We start from the raw sequence: 15,033 nt of genomic DNA on the forward strand, positions 1-15,033 counted from the left end.
CTCCTATTGCTTTTTGACAAACTAGCGAATAAATAAAAGGGCCTTTTAAAATATAAAATATATTTAAAAATATAAATATTTTTAGATTTTTCGAATTTTCAATAAAATACTTAATTATATTTGGTAAATATAAACTAGACAAATATCAATTTAGTATCAATTTAAACATATTAATTTACATCTTTCTTTAATTTTTGTTTGAAAAATATGGCGCAAAACATTTAATTTCTTCAATTATAAATTATTGTGAATTGATATTTGTCTATGTAAGTTTGAAATTTGTGTCAATTATAAAAACTCAAAGGGATTAAATTTATAATTTTAAAAATTAAGGGCCGAATAGACATGCTAGATTTGCAATTTATACTAAATAAAATTTAAAAATGAAAAAAAAAATCAAAGACTCTCGTATGAGTTTTTTTTTTCCTTTCCCCCCCTATTTTTTTGTTATTTTTCAATTAAAATAGTATGTATAGCCTATATTTTTACATTTCTTTTAAAAACAATTACTATGACTCTATTTAATTACCTTTTTATTTAAGAAAGTTCAAAGATAATATTAACATCCGAGAGAATTGATATCTTTAAACAAAAGACTAAAGTTGGAAAATTTGAGGATAAAGACTTAAAAAAAATTGAAAGTTACTACATAGATCTCTCAATCTTAAGAACTCCCATGTGTTTAGTTTAGAGCAATTATAGTTAGGTGACATCCCGAAAGACAGTTTGTGGATATAGTCTAGATGACATTTTCATGTCGAGGGATGCACGGAAATGGTTTGGATCTTGGACTTGAGACATTACATATGATTTAACCTAAAAAATATAACATCTTATCATTAGTCTTCCGTCTTATTTTGATTGTTACCATCCAATTCAAGAAAAAACAATTAAACAAGTTAAAATAAATGACATTACTCTAAAACAAAATATCCCTTCAAAATCAAACACACAAGAAAGAGTATATAAATTCAAATTGAGCTCATAATAAAACCACATCCCCCAATATAAATTTGCATAGTTTCTGATATAGTATGAAAAGGTACATATTAAACCATATTGTATATCACACAACCAAACTTCTCTCTCTCACCATTTTCTGACCTATCAAATGTTGACACGTCGACAATCCTTCCTAATCTCTCCTTCTTCATCACTGAGAGGGTTGTTCTCAGACAGCAAGAGCAATGCCCTAGCAAATTGAGCCAGAAAGTAGGTGTTATTGGAGGCCATTTGTTGGACATAAGGAAGAGTTATTGGGCTTGAGCCCAACTGCTGGTCCACTAACAAAAGGGCCTTGTGGCCCAATACGTTTTTGTAGTAATTGTTGTCCAACACCATCGGGGTTTCCAAATCGTTTCTAGCGTATTGGACTGCCTTCGGGTCTGGGTTCGGGTTCGGGCACCTTTCTTTTAGATACTCTGCGTGATCCGGATCCAAAGTTGGGTCCACGGTCGGATAGAGTCGGTTTACTAGGTTTACACAGTGGACTCGACCCACCGAGTGAGCTCCTAATACATGGAATTAAGATTAGGGTGAGATGCACTCAAGTATTGCTCAATAAAATATGTATTTTCAATCAATTTTTCAAGTTTAGGTTTAAATATATTATGTTGGTTCTACAACTTTTGATTTTTGTGATTGATTTTAGTCTTTATTTTTTTTTATCTCATTTCTTTGCATCCAAATTTTAGTACTACACTTCATTTACTAAATTTTTAAAATGTACTTAAAATGTATTATAAACATGTATTAAAGGATTTTCATTGGGGACAAATAAAGATCAAAATGGTTATTTTAAAAAAAAAATTAAGTTGAACAAAATAGACAAATTAATAAAATAAACAAGCATGGACCTAAATCAATTTTTTAGGTTATAATTTTGCAAATAGGGACCAAAACATTTTAAAAGAAGCCAAAATAAATCGATACTAATTAAAATAAACAAAATTTATAAGTAAAAGACTCAAAATAAAATTGAGGATGGACCCATACTAAATCCATCTCTACTTGTAATCAAAGCTATGATTTCAAGTTCTTGTTCAGAAAATTTATTAAAAATAAAAAAGAAAATATATAATAATTACCAAAAAATAAAAATAAAAATAAAAGGGAGATGAAATTAAACCTAGAAGAGCAACAGTAGCTTGAGCATCAATTCCAATATCTTGAAAGTGAGAAAGAACCAATGAAAGAGAGTCATTATGATTTGGAATCATTTCTTCCACTATTCCTCCATAGCTTTCTTTGGCATCTCTTCTTCCTGTTTTCATTTCCATCTCCAACCCCCCTAACTAATGACATATTAACAAATTAACAAATTAATTAACCACACCAAAATTACAATAATTTTATATTAAATTATAAACAAATAATTACCAGAACAATGGCATCTCTTGCAGCAAGAGCCATAATATCAGCACAAGAAACAGTGTTGGGGCATTCATTTTCAAGGACTTGTTTGATTTTATTAACATATTTGAGATTCCTTATCCCAAAACTTCTTGAAGACTTCATTTCTGATATAATTACACCTTCTTCCTTTTTCATCTCTAACAGAAGAGATGCATCACATGACTGTTTTCAACAATTAAAAATTAAAACAAATTATTTAATAATTTAATAAAATTTATTCATATATATATACATATACCTACCTTGACCATGCAATCATGGAAGAGATTTCTAATCCATGAAATGGCTGAGTTTCCATGTCTTTTGTATAAAGAAAAAACTTCCTCTTTGATTATATCTTCAGCTTTTGGGCAACTTTGATTGTAGTAATTTACAATAAGTTGTTGGCTTTTCCCTGTATATGTGTAATCAATTTAGAGTTTGTTTGGATCAATCAAACTCGGATAAATATTAATAAAAAGCAAAATTAGTATATACCAAAATTGAAAAGGAAGAGGAAGGATAATAGAAGAAACACAAATTTTAAGCTCCCAAGAGACATCTTTACTAATGATTTCTTTTTGTTTTGGTGCATTAACCAAATGCTAGGCTCTTTGCTATATATAGTGAGAAAGAGAGATCTTTGTGAGAGGGTTTGCTCTTTTGAAAAAGGTAGAAATGAAAATTATTTTTTAATGTTGCATGTGTCTATTTAGTTGAACTTACAAACTTTTTTGGGCTAAGTTATGATTTTAATTTTTTTATAAACCTAAGTAAAGTATAGATTACTTCTAAATTTGTTAGCTATGTGTTGGTTAATAAGAGTGATTTCAAAACAATTCAAACATTCAAAAGATCTCATAAGATAGGAGCTAAATTATATTTAAATTTTCTTAATATCTTTTAAAGGTAAATATTTTGAGTTAACAATATTTGTAAAATAAATATATAATTTAATAACAATCCATAAAATTTAAATTGTGAGATACGAGCTTAAATGGATAAATCTAACGAAATCAAGTAGATTGCATCAATTTGATTTTTTTTTTTTAGAAAAATCTATTTATACGTGAATCAATTTAAACCCTTCATTAATATTCTATTTATTAATTTAAGTGATTTTTTCTTCTCATTCACCTTTTATATATATATATATACATATTCATTCTTCTCGTGGGACTCCCCTAGCTAATAGGGTAGGATTCCCTATTTAGGTGAAAAAAAAATTATCCGAAGGCTAAACGAGGATAGAGAATGCATTCTCTGTTCCCATCTCGTTTCATGCCCCCACCTTGTTAGCTTCTTTTATTTATTTATTTATTATGATAATTTAATATTATATTAATATTATTATTATATAAATATTATATTTAAATTTCAAGTTTTATTTTTTGATGGTCAAGATAATGAATATGTTTGAATTCAACATTTAAAATTAAATTTTATATTTAATCATTTACTTCTACTAAAAAAATTGAGTTTTTTTTATATAATTTAAATCGGCAACTAATCATATAAAAAAAAAATTAGTGTGAAATTCTACTATTTAGTTAAAACTTTTTCATGGTATTGATTTAAGTAAATTGATTTTTTTCCCAAAAGGACAACCAAATAGATAGGAATCTCTTGTCCGATTCTCGTGGAAAATTTCACGTGGACGGAAATGAAAAAAAAAATATCTTCGATCCACTCCACCTCGTAGACATCTCTAATATATTCTTTGATTCTTATTTTGTTAATTTACTAGAATTTTGAAAGAAGACTACACTTTTTTTTGTTTGTTTTTGCTATTGGGAGAAAAATAATTTATTCATGATGCTATTGAGCTAATTTTAAATATAATAAAATAGTTATAAATTACTAGAGAATAAATCTGTTTAGAATTAAATTGATAGATGTTTTTTACATAATTATTAATTTATTGGTTGAGTTTTAGTTGACACAATCCAAAGAATTGGAATATTAAATGACTTTTTCTTTTGACTTTGTTTTAAAAAAAAAAATTTGGTGCACTCAAGTTTAATTGGTACTTTTTCCTTAGGAAAAAAAAGGATTTGATTTTTTAAAATTTGCTTTTTGCCTAACCAATAATTCATTTTAACTCGAAAACTAACTTAAACAACAGTATATTTATCTAAGTCAACTAATTAAAATATAATCATTCAAATTCGTTTGAATCTCTTAACTTTGTTCTATGTTTTTGTCAAATTAGAAAATAAATTAGAAAAAATCTTTTTTTTTTAGAAAATAGAGCTCTAATTTGAAGCATAAAGGAAAGAAACCTAAAATAAAAATGGAATTTTATTAGTAGGTGAGAAGTTAGGGTGATAAATGTTGTAATTCAAAGAAAATTGAGTCAGCTATAGGTCAATCCCCACTCAGCCAAAAAGATTGACTTTTGACAATGCCATATTTCCAAATTTCCAATTAATTTCCCCTAGTGCAAGTACCATTTGAAGGCAAGTCATTTGTAATTATGCTTATAATTATTATATAGTTTATATGTGGCACTCCAAACTTTGGAGGCTTCAAGCCTCGTGAATAGTGGAGGTAATTATATTTACATTGACAATCCTACCATTCAATCCATTAAATAAAAGAAAAACAAACAAAAAATAATAATAAATCCCATATTTGATAATTATTTAAAAACTAAAAAAAATAACTTCTAAAAATTTTGTTTTATTTTTAAAATTTGATTAAAAATTCAATTATAGATGTAAATTGTTATAAAAAAAAAATAAGAGCAAATATAATTAATTTTCAAAACAAAAAAACAAGAAACAAAATGTTACAAAAAAACAAAATTATTGAAAACCATCGGTGGGTAATGATATTAAACAAGTTAAGTGATCTCTCCAATTGAGTTTTGGGTGGTCGTATTTCTCTAAGTTAGTGGTTGAGATTTTAGATCTACTAATTCTTCTTTATTTTATTTATTTTGAAAATGGGTGGTTCCTATTACTTTTTCTTGATCCAAACCCATTTATTTTATATAAATACTTTTATTATTAAAAAAAATTGTGATGACTACAAAATTAAGCTGTAGATTGCAGTTGAGTTTAATTTGGTGCAGATTTGTTCTTTGAACGACGAATTAAATTGATTTCCAAAAATATATTTTAAAAAATGTAAGAAATTGTTTATCAGCAGTATTTTTTTTAAAAAAAAATTTGAGAAGTAGATGAAACAATAAAATATAATATTAAAATAAATATAATATAATAATAAATTAAATTAAATTTAAAATATGGTTATTTTCAAATATAGGAAAATAAACTAAAATATTTACAAATAATAGTAAAATATCATTGACTATCTGCGATAGACTGTGATAGACTATTATCTGTATCTATCTGTGTCGTGATAGACATAAAAAGTAGTCTATTGCAGTCTATCGCAGATAGACAATGATATTTTGCTATTATTTGTAAATATTTTCAGCAATTTTGTCATTTGAAATGATTTCCCTTAAAAATAAATTAACAAAATATAAAATAAGATAATTTTCAAAATTTTCATTTTCTCCAATTTTCATGGACTTTTCCCCATGTGTGTCCTCCAAAACCTACCAAATGCTACTATTTATACACGATTTGGCAAGTAGAAGGTGGATTACGTGGACATTAATAGTGTGTAATCTTGAGACACATAGACAATACGTGGGCTAATGGATAAGTGACACATGGTTAATGGACACTAATAATATGCATCTATATTACACTTAAATTAACATATTTATAATACTCCTTATTAGATGTCCATTATATATGAAATAAGCTTTGCTAAAACCTTATTGGGAAAAAAAATCAAGTGAAGGAAAAAGAGTATATATTTCATATAATAAGATATTCTTAAAAAGTATATTTACTCCTTCTCATGGAAACATCTCTTGAAATCTCTATGTCGTCGCATTTCAATGTTGTGCACCAGTTTTTCAAAGGTTGTGGTAGGTAATGCCTTTATAAATAACTATGTCAAATTATTTTTCGAACAAATTTGTTGTACAGTGATTTTCTTCAAGATCATGATTGTAAAAAAGCTTCGGTGAAATATGTTTTATTCTATCTCCTTTAATATATTCTCATTTGATTTGGGATATGCATGTCATTATCTTCGTATAAGATCGTTGGAAGATTTTTACCAGAAGACAAACCACATGTTCCACATGTTAGGTTTTATGCCCTAAAATTCATAGATGGTAAACGTTATTAATTGATCATCATTAATAAAGAGTTATAAATGTTAAATCAATAAATGTTATTGTTTGTATTGTTGTCTATTTTGTCTTAATAACCCTAAATCCAATAAACTAACATTCAATGTTGCTTATGAGTCTTGGACTGTATGTGGAGACATACAGGGATCAATGATCAAGATACAGCCTAAAGGGTCTATAGTATAGGCATAAAGTTGGTTACCTTATCCCGATAACACTATGGATATGACCCACTTTGTATTTGATACAAACATAATGATCCAACGCGTTTGTGTAGGTGAAACACGAGTGGAGGTATCTTATGCAATGAGTTTGGGTAGGACTGAACTGCGAAATGGTAACCACTAGGTGTAACACTATTGACTAGTTAAATTCCTATTGCATTAAGATGACCTAGGCAACTTAGTTTTAGTCCTGAGTATATTATGAACTTTTGTTCACAAGGGATTGTCCTTTGATTTGTATTGGTGAAGGTGACTAGATCGCTGATCCAATAAACCTACCATTTTGGGGACAAGACCGAGTAGGGAGCTGGGAACATAATAATATAAGATAAAATTCACTCTTTCCTGTCTTAAGGGTAAGTAGATAAGTGTTCCCTTAAGTCGTGTCTCCAGGACTTGAACAAAGGGCATTGCCCTCTCGTTGGTCTAAGAGGGGTTTCTGTTTATTGGTTGGACCATAAACAGGTTGTTCATTAAAGGAGCACTGGTACTTTAAGGAGTCAGATGTAATCCAAGGGTAAAACAATAATTTGACCTAGTTGGAGTTACACACACTCGTGAAGGACTAACTTGCTGGTATTGGTCTATATTCGTGGGCATAGAAATATATCTGTAGTGAAAATAATGCAGTTGTGGGTCTTTAGTGGAGTGTACCCACAGTTTTTCAAATATTGATTAACTTGGTTAATAAGTTTAACCAATTAATCTCATATCGTTGGAGCTTCTAATCTACAGGTCCACCAGGTTCCATCGTTAGCTCCCTAGAGGATATTTAAAAGGGATAATTTGAATTGTCTAAATTAATTTGGATTTTTTTTAAAATAATATTTTTTTAATAAATAATGACAAAAATAAGGTTGGAGGGAAACAATTTCTAAGAATAGGTGTTTTGGAAAACTACTGACAAAATTAGGGTAGTAGAATGGGTACATGATTTCCATGTGGCATACTCGTGTACCCGGTACACGTACCATTTATTCCAGTCAGCACCACGTCGGCTGTCTGGTTGACTGGTCAAGCAAACTCGTGGACCCGGTCCACGATTTGCTTATAATTTTTTTTTTTTAAGTTTGTTGATTATTTTTTTAATTGTTAAACTTAATTCCTTCATTATTAAACTTAATTATATATTTAATCTATAATGAAAACATCTTGCACTCATATTAAAAAAAAATACCATGATATTAAAAAAATATTTACAATTAGTTCTTTAATTTACAATTTGAAAATGATACAATGTGGGATTTAAAGACGACCCTCCTGGACCTTACCCCTCATGGGGGTTGTCTTTGTATCCCTCTAAATTAGATTCACCCTGTTGTCGCTGTCATCTACGACAAATACGTCTTCGATCGGTGTCAGTAACATTCAATCGTCTTGTTTGTTGAATAATACCTTCTACGTTGACCAATGTTTGTTGACACATTAAACCCAATTCTGGTAAGTTGTTCTGCACTGAATATTGTTGAACATCGCCAATAAAATTATTCTGTACAATAAAAAAAATAAATATTAAACAATATTCATATCATATATATGAAAAATGTCTGATTTTAAATTTCTTACCATGTAATAATAGTAAGGGCCATCATGTGTGATAAATCGCCTCGTGATCAAATTGTACCAAGGAAAGTAGTCGTTTGATACAGTTGGCCCATTTGTTAATTCTCCCTGTTGACAACGATCATGTCGTCCATGCCAGTAGGATAAATATTCCGCATGGATTCGACGCCAGTCTTGGTCGTGCTTACCTCTCAAATCGATCTGGTGTAGTGCTGGGAGTGTATAGGACAACGAAGGTATCATTTGTCGCAAACCGAACTGTCTCAACACACGATCTGGATGATGCCACTCTCCTATATGGAAGCGTATAAGAGGGCTAATGATCAACCAGATGTCTTCACCATCACGACAATAATCAGGTAAGGATGATCAAATCTGTGTGTATGACGTCCAAATAACCTGACAAAAAAAAAAAATAAGTATACATATAAAATGTTTTAAGTATTCATTTATATACATATTTACTACCTGATTGTGCATCAACATGTCGAATATTTTTCTGTACACGAGCAACATATTTGCTGACTGTTCAGATGCAGCTAATACACTACTCCATAGCTAATACACCACTCCATCTAAAATTATAAAAAATATAATTAATTTATATTCTTACATAAAATGGTAACAAAATAAATATATAAATGAAATAATACCTGGCACTAAGTGGACGATGATCTGGGGCCTATAGTTGGACTTGTGGTGCTATAATTAGAAATCGATCATAAGTCCATACTTGTAATAGTATCAGTGGCCCCGCTATTTTTCACACTTGCGCATTGGAAGCCCGGCAAAGTTCTATATACAACCATGCAAGACATGCACTACCCACGAGTACGTACCAGCGTGCTCGAAATCAGACAATAATGGGAGGAGCATGAGATGCACCAGAGTATTTGACTTGTCAGCAAATAAAAATGCTCCAATAAGTTGCAGGATGTGTGCTCGTGCGTACCTACGTACGTTGATGTCGTCGGCATCGGGAGGTAATTCTGGAAACTAAGACGCCAAAAGGGAGCTCTGGTAGAACGCCTAAGAGCTCTTCACAAACGTTCTTCCAGTCATACTGTAGTGAAGTTGTCAATGGTTGCCCGTCCACTTGTAACCCAAATTGTATGGCAACATCCTACAGCGTAATTGTACATTCCCCATAAGGCAGGTGAAATGTGTGGGTTTCTGATCTCCAGCGCTCAACTAGAGCAGTAATAAGATGTCAATCAAGCTGGATGAAACCAATTTGTGCAACCCAAGAAAACCTGTCTGCTGAACATATGAAATAATGCGGTAATCAAATGGGATAGTATGTTGTGCAGTTGCCTCCCTTCTCCGACAACTCAACACTACAGTGGAAGAACTATCCCATACTGTCTGTGAACGATGCGTATTTTGTTGGTTGTACAGGATTAGAAGGACTAGGCTCAATTACCTAAAAAGTTCAAATTACATTACATAATAAAATCCATGATATAAAAGATACCTAAAAAATACATTAAAAATACATAAAAAATACAATTACATAAAATAAATTTATTATATAAATTCATTATAAATACATAAAGAATACAAGCACATAAAATATACAATTACATAAAAATTATAAGTACATAAGAATACAAGTACATAAAATATACAACTAAATGAAAAATATAAATACATAAAGAATACAAATACATAAAATATACAATTACATGAAAAATATAAATACATAAAGAATACAAGTATATAAAATGTACAAGTAAAAGAAAAAATACACCTAATGACCCGAAGACGACAAAGCACCCGAAAAATACACATACATATATTTCTAAGTTTAAATCAGCCCAAACAATAAAAAATATAAGATCTAAGATTTAAGATCTACAAACATATACATATAAGGTTAGCCCAACAAATTCATATATTTCTAAGTTTAACATACATATATTTCTAAGTTTAAATCAGCCCAAACAAATAAAAAAATATAAAATCTAAGATTTATGATCTACAAACATATACATATAGGATCAGCCTAACAAATTTATATATTTCTAAGTTTAACATACATATATTTCTAAGTTTAAAAAATATAAGATGTAAGATTTACCACAGAACTAGAGAAAGAATTTTATTGAAAAAGATACATAAAATATATTGAAAAACATACATACAGATCTAAGATTTACCACATAAATATAAGATCAGCCCAAACAAACATATATTTCTAAGTTTAAAATATATTAAAAAACAACTAGAGAAAGAATTTTACCACAGAAATGTTCAGACGATTTTGGACGGACGAATAAATGGAGAACTTGGGGAGGAAAATCGAGCAAAATCGGAATTTTGGAAGATTTCAGTGAGGAAAATCGAGGAGTCGATGAGGAAAATCAGCAAGATTTTGGAAGGTAGAAAGCAAAATGGAGGAAAACGGTCGAAGTTCTCGGTGAGGAACTACAAAATCGACAGAAAGTGAAGGAAGGCAGAATGTCTCGGTGAAGAAGAAGAAGAGGCGGGCGGCAATTTTAATGGCGAGGAAGTCATGTACCAGGTACACGACTTAGGGTAATCGTGTACCGGGTACACAATTTCCTCAGTCAAATCTGCATAACTGCCACGACAGACTGCACGTGCCAGGTGGTCAAGGACTCGTGTACCCGGTACACGATTTAGAGCTAATCGTGTACCCGGTACATGATTAAGGTGTAATCGTGTACCTGGTACATGATTTAAAACCCTATTTTTGGGAATACTTTCCCTCCAACCCTATTTTTGTCATTATTTATTAAAAAAATTCATTAATTTGAGAAAACTATACATTAATGAGATTAATATATAATTAATTATAGATATGATCTATATCTAAATTGTAGAGAAATATTTGAATATGATTCAAAATTAATTAATTCAAGTGAATTAGATTCACAAAGAATTAATTAATAGAGAGGTTTTGCGCATATATATATGATGTATATGATAATTAAATGTATACATTAAACTAGGTTTGATGTATAAATAGTTATTTAATTATTGTGCAAATGAAATAAGTGTTATTTAATTAGGCTAATTGATTAAATAAGCATTATTTATTTAAATGGAATAATTAATTAAATAAATTTTATTTAATTAATTATAGAAAAAGAAAATATATTGGGAAAGAGGCTTGGCCTTTCTCTATATAAAGACCTCCGCATGACTCTGACAATACACAACTCCCTAGTGTTATTATGTAGAATTTTCTTTGAGTCTATCTACTCTCCAAAACCCTATTCTTCTCTCCCTCTCCCAATAGTTGGATACCACATATCTCTCTATTGGAATCCCAGAGAATAACGAGGTACATCTCGTGGTATTATTCATTGGAACCTTGGAAAGGATTGTCTGTGGCACTAGGGAAATCTATAAAGGTAAGAATTGTTCGAATTCTTTCCCCAATAGCATGCTAGTTTATGTGTTTATTCATTCCGTTTAGATTAATGATTTTATTTAACGTAAAATCGAATCGCGGGATGCAAAACATTTGAACACAACGCTTCCGCTGTGGGATCCAATCCCTATACCACAAATGTGCTAGGTCATTGATCTTAGTCATACACATTCTCAACTAGTCTCGTGAATTGCAAGAATTTCAACATGATTTGAGGAAGTGGCTGTTATGGTCTGTTTCACTGATTGCCACAATGTAGAAATTCCTCCACACGTGAACATATAACCTGTTTGAGATCTAGTTTTGTGTGGATAAGATAAATATCTAGAATCTACTTAACTAACTAGATCAAAATTTGATTTATTTGAATAAAACAAACCTATGTCGATCATTCCTCAGAGATAATGGAATACATGTTTAATTTCATTCTAATGTCTTTTCGTTGAAAAATATCTATATCTTACTAATAAATTTACTGAAAATGCAATATCATTAGCAAGTTACATAAATGCACCAATTGCACTAAGATATGGAATTTCAGAACCAATAAGTTCTTCATTATCATCTCGTGATCGAAATATATCTTTCTTCACATCTAGTGAACATACTTCCATTGGAATGTTCAATGGATGTGCTTTGTCCAAATCTTTTCAAAATGTTTTCTATATAAGTTGATTGATGAACAAATATCTCATCTGCTAAATGCATAATTTATAAGCCAAGGCAAAATTTTGTTTTTCCGAGATCTTTCATCTCAAATTCTTTCTTAAGATATTCTATTGTCTTTGAAGGCTCTTTAGGAGTCCTGATTATATATAAGTCATCAACACATATAGTTATAATAACAAATGTTGATTGTGATTTCTTTATAAAAACATATGGACATAGATTGTTTTGATATACTTCTTTCAACAAATATCCACTCATGCAATTGTAATACTTTCGTCCTAATTGTTTCAATCCATAAAGTGATCTTTGTAACTTTATTGAATACAATTCCTAAGAATTTGATTTATATGTTTCAAGTACCTTAAATCCTTCTAGGATTCTCGTATAAATAACAATCAAGAGATCTATATAAATATGTTGTGACTACATCCATAAGATGCATATCCAGACTTTAATGCACAGTCAGACCAATTAAATATCTTAATGTAATTGCATCCACCATCGGAGAATACGTTTCTTCATAATCAATACCAAGTCTTTGTGAAAAATCTTGTGCAACTTATTTTGCTTTATATCTTGTGACCTCATTATTTTCATTTATTTTTCTCACAAATATCCATTTGTATCCTATAGGTTTGACACTTTCTAGTGTTCGGATTACTGGTAAAAAAACTGAGGTTTTGAAAGTGAGTTTAATTCTGCCTCGATTGCTTTCAACTGAAGTTAATATTTTCTATGTCGACATTCTTCTATATATTTTGGTTCAGGATCCTCATTTTCATATATAATATCAATAGTAACATTATACGCAAAAATGTTGTCAATAACTACATGAGTTCAATTCCATCTTTTTTCTGTCATGACATAGTTTATTGAAATCTCATTATTATCTTTATGTATTCCACCTTCCTCATTAGTCATGTCATGAATTACTTCATGGGTATTTACATCTTCAACCAAGTCTTCTTGACTATTAATTACTTTTCTTTTTCGAGGATTTTTATCTTTGGAACCTACTGGTCTATCACGCTTCTGACGTGTTCCAAACTCATTAGTGATAACTTGCTATGTTGGGATATCAATTTTCGATATAACATTTGAAGTTAGTATATGTGACTTAGTTACTTTCTTTGCATCTATAAATGCATCTAGTAACTGATTTTCTATATTTTGCAAATAGTTATCTTCTAAATTTCAAGTTCACATTGATTTGTATGAGAATCTAATGAGACAATAACGATGCATTCATGTAATTTCTTTTTCCAATTTTTTAATTTCTCCCCCTAATGTTGGAAAATTTGTCTCACTAAAATGACAATAAAAAAATCGTGCAGTAAATACATCACCCGTCAGGGGTTCAAGATATTTGATTATTAGTGGAGAATCATATCCAATATATATTTCCAACCTCCTTTGAGGACCCATCTTAGTACGTTGTGATAGAGAAATTGGAACATATATTGCACATCCAAAAATTCTCATATGGGAAATATTTGGCTCATAACCATAAGCTAATTGTAATGACAAGTATTTACAATAAGATACTAGCCTAATACATACAAGTGACACTACATGCAAAATAGCATGTCCCCATGTATGAAACTTAGCTCTTATAAGGAATGGTCTAGCAATTAACTGCAAATGTTTTATGAATGATTATGCAAACTATTTTGTGTATAAACATAAGCTATGAGATGTTCAACACTTATCCCAATTGACATACAATGATTATCAAAAGCTTGGGATGTAAATTCCCTAGCATTATCAAGACGAATGATCTTAATTGTATAATCAGGAAATTGTGCTCTTCACTTAATTATTTGAGCAAGTAATCTTGCAAATGCTAGATTTCGACTGATAATAAGCACACGTGTGACTGATGCATCTATTAATAACATAAAATATCTAAATAGTCCACTTTGTGGGTTAATAGATCCACATATATCACCATGAATTTGTTCTAAAAATGTAGGTGATTCAGTCCCTACTTTGATTGGTGATAGTCTAATAATTAATTTTCCTTGAGAGCAGGCATTGCATGATTAATTAGATTGAAGAATCTTTTGGCCCTTCAATGGATGTCAATTTGAATTCTCAATAATTTTTCTCGTCATTATAGACCCTAGATGACCTAATCTATCATACCAAATTATAAATATGTTTAAATTCATGAACTTCAGGTTCATTGTTGTATATGTTTCAATTACTCGTATATAATACAATATAATCTAGAAGATAAAGCAGACAACTCTTCCAGTATATGTTTTTCATATGAAACAGTAGATATGATATAAAGATACTTCATATTATTCTTTCTATCAGTCCCAAAATGATAACCATTGCAACTAGATCTTTAAAATTAAGTAGATTTCTTTTTGTTTGATTAGAGAACAATGCATTATCAATTGTATATTTTGTTCCTCTAGACAAAATAATATTTACTTTTCCAAACCCTTCAATTAGGTTTGCAAAACAAAACCTGATATTCTATTGACTTTTGCTTTCAACATTGTTAGTTTGGAAAAATATTTTTTACTTGTAAATATTATATATGTAGTTGCATT

At 29.9% G+C, this 15,033-nt stretch overlaps 1 protein-coding gene across 1 annotated transcript; it reads right to left on the reverse strand.

Annotated features, from left to right (window-relative positions):
* Positions 1-962: 962 nt before the first annotated feature.
* Positions 963-3,026, reverse strand: LOC120074223 (peroxidase 21-like). The gene is made up of 5 exons (XM_039027277.1): positions 2,893-3,026; positions 2,658-2,809; positions 2,380-2,577; positions 2,129-2,294; positions 963-1,511 (listed from the first exon to the last, which is right to left on the reverse strand). The coding sequence occupies exons 1-5, from the start codon at positions 2,987-2,989 to the stop codon at positions 1,108-1,110; spliced, it is 1,017 nt and encodes a 338-aa protein (XP_038883205.1). The 5' UTR covers positions 2,990-3,026; the 3' UTR covers positions 963-1,107.
* Between the last annotated feature and the right edge of the window lie 12,007 nt (positions 3,027-15,033).

Source organism: Benincasa hispida, chromosome 3 (genome assembly GCF_009727055.1).
Source record: "Benincasa hispida cultivar B227 chromosome 3, ASM972705v1, whole genome shotgun sequence".
Lineage (NCBI taxonomy): Eukaryota > Viridiplantae > Streptophyta > Magnoliopsida > Cucurbitales > Cucurbitaceae > Benincasa > Benincasa hispida.

Excerpts from the sequence above, each read along its gene's own strand:
- LOC120074223 (XM_039027277.1), bottom strand. The coding sequence starts at position 2,989 with ATGCACCAAAACAAAAAGAAATCATTAGTAAAGATGTCTCTTGGGAGC. Across the intron at positions 2,810-2,892 it reads CCTCTTCCTTTTCAATTTTG|GGAAAAGCCAACAACTTATT; the intron begins GTATATACTAAT and ends ACACATATACAG. Across the intron at positions 1,512-2,128 it reads AGCTACTGTTGCTCTTCTAG|GAGCTCACTCGGTGGGTCGA; the intron begins GTTTAATTTCAT and ends TCCATGTATTAG.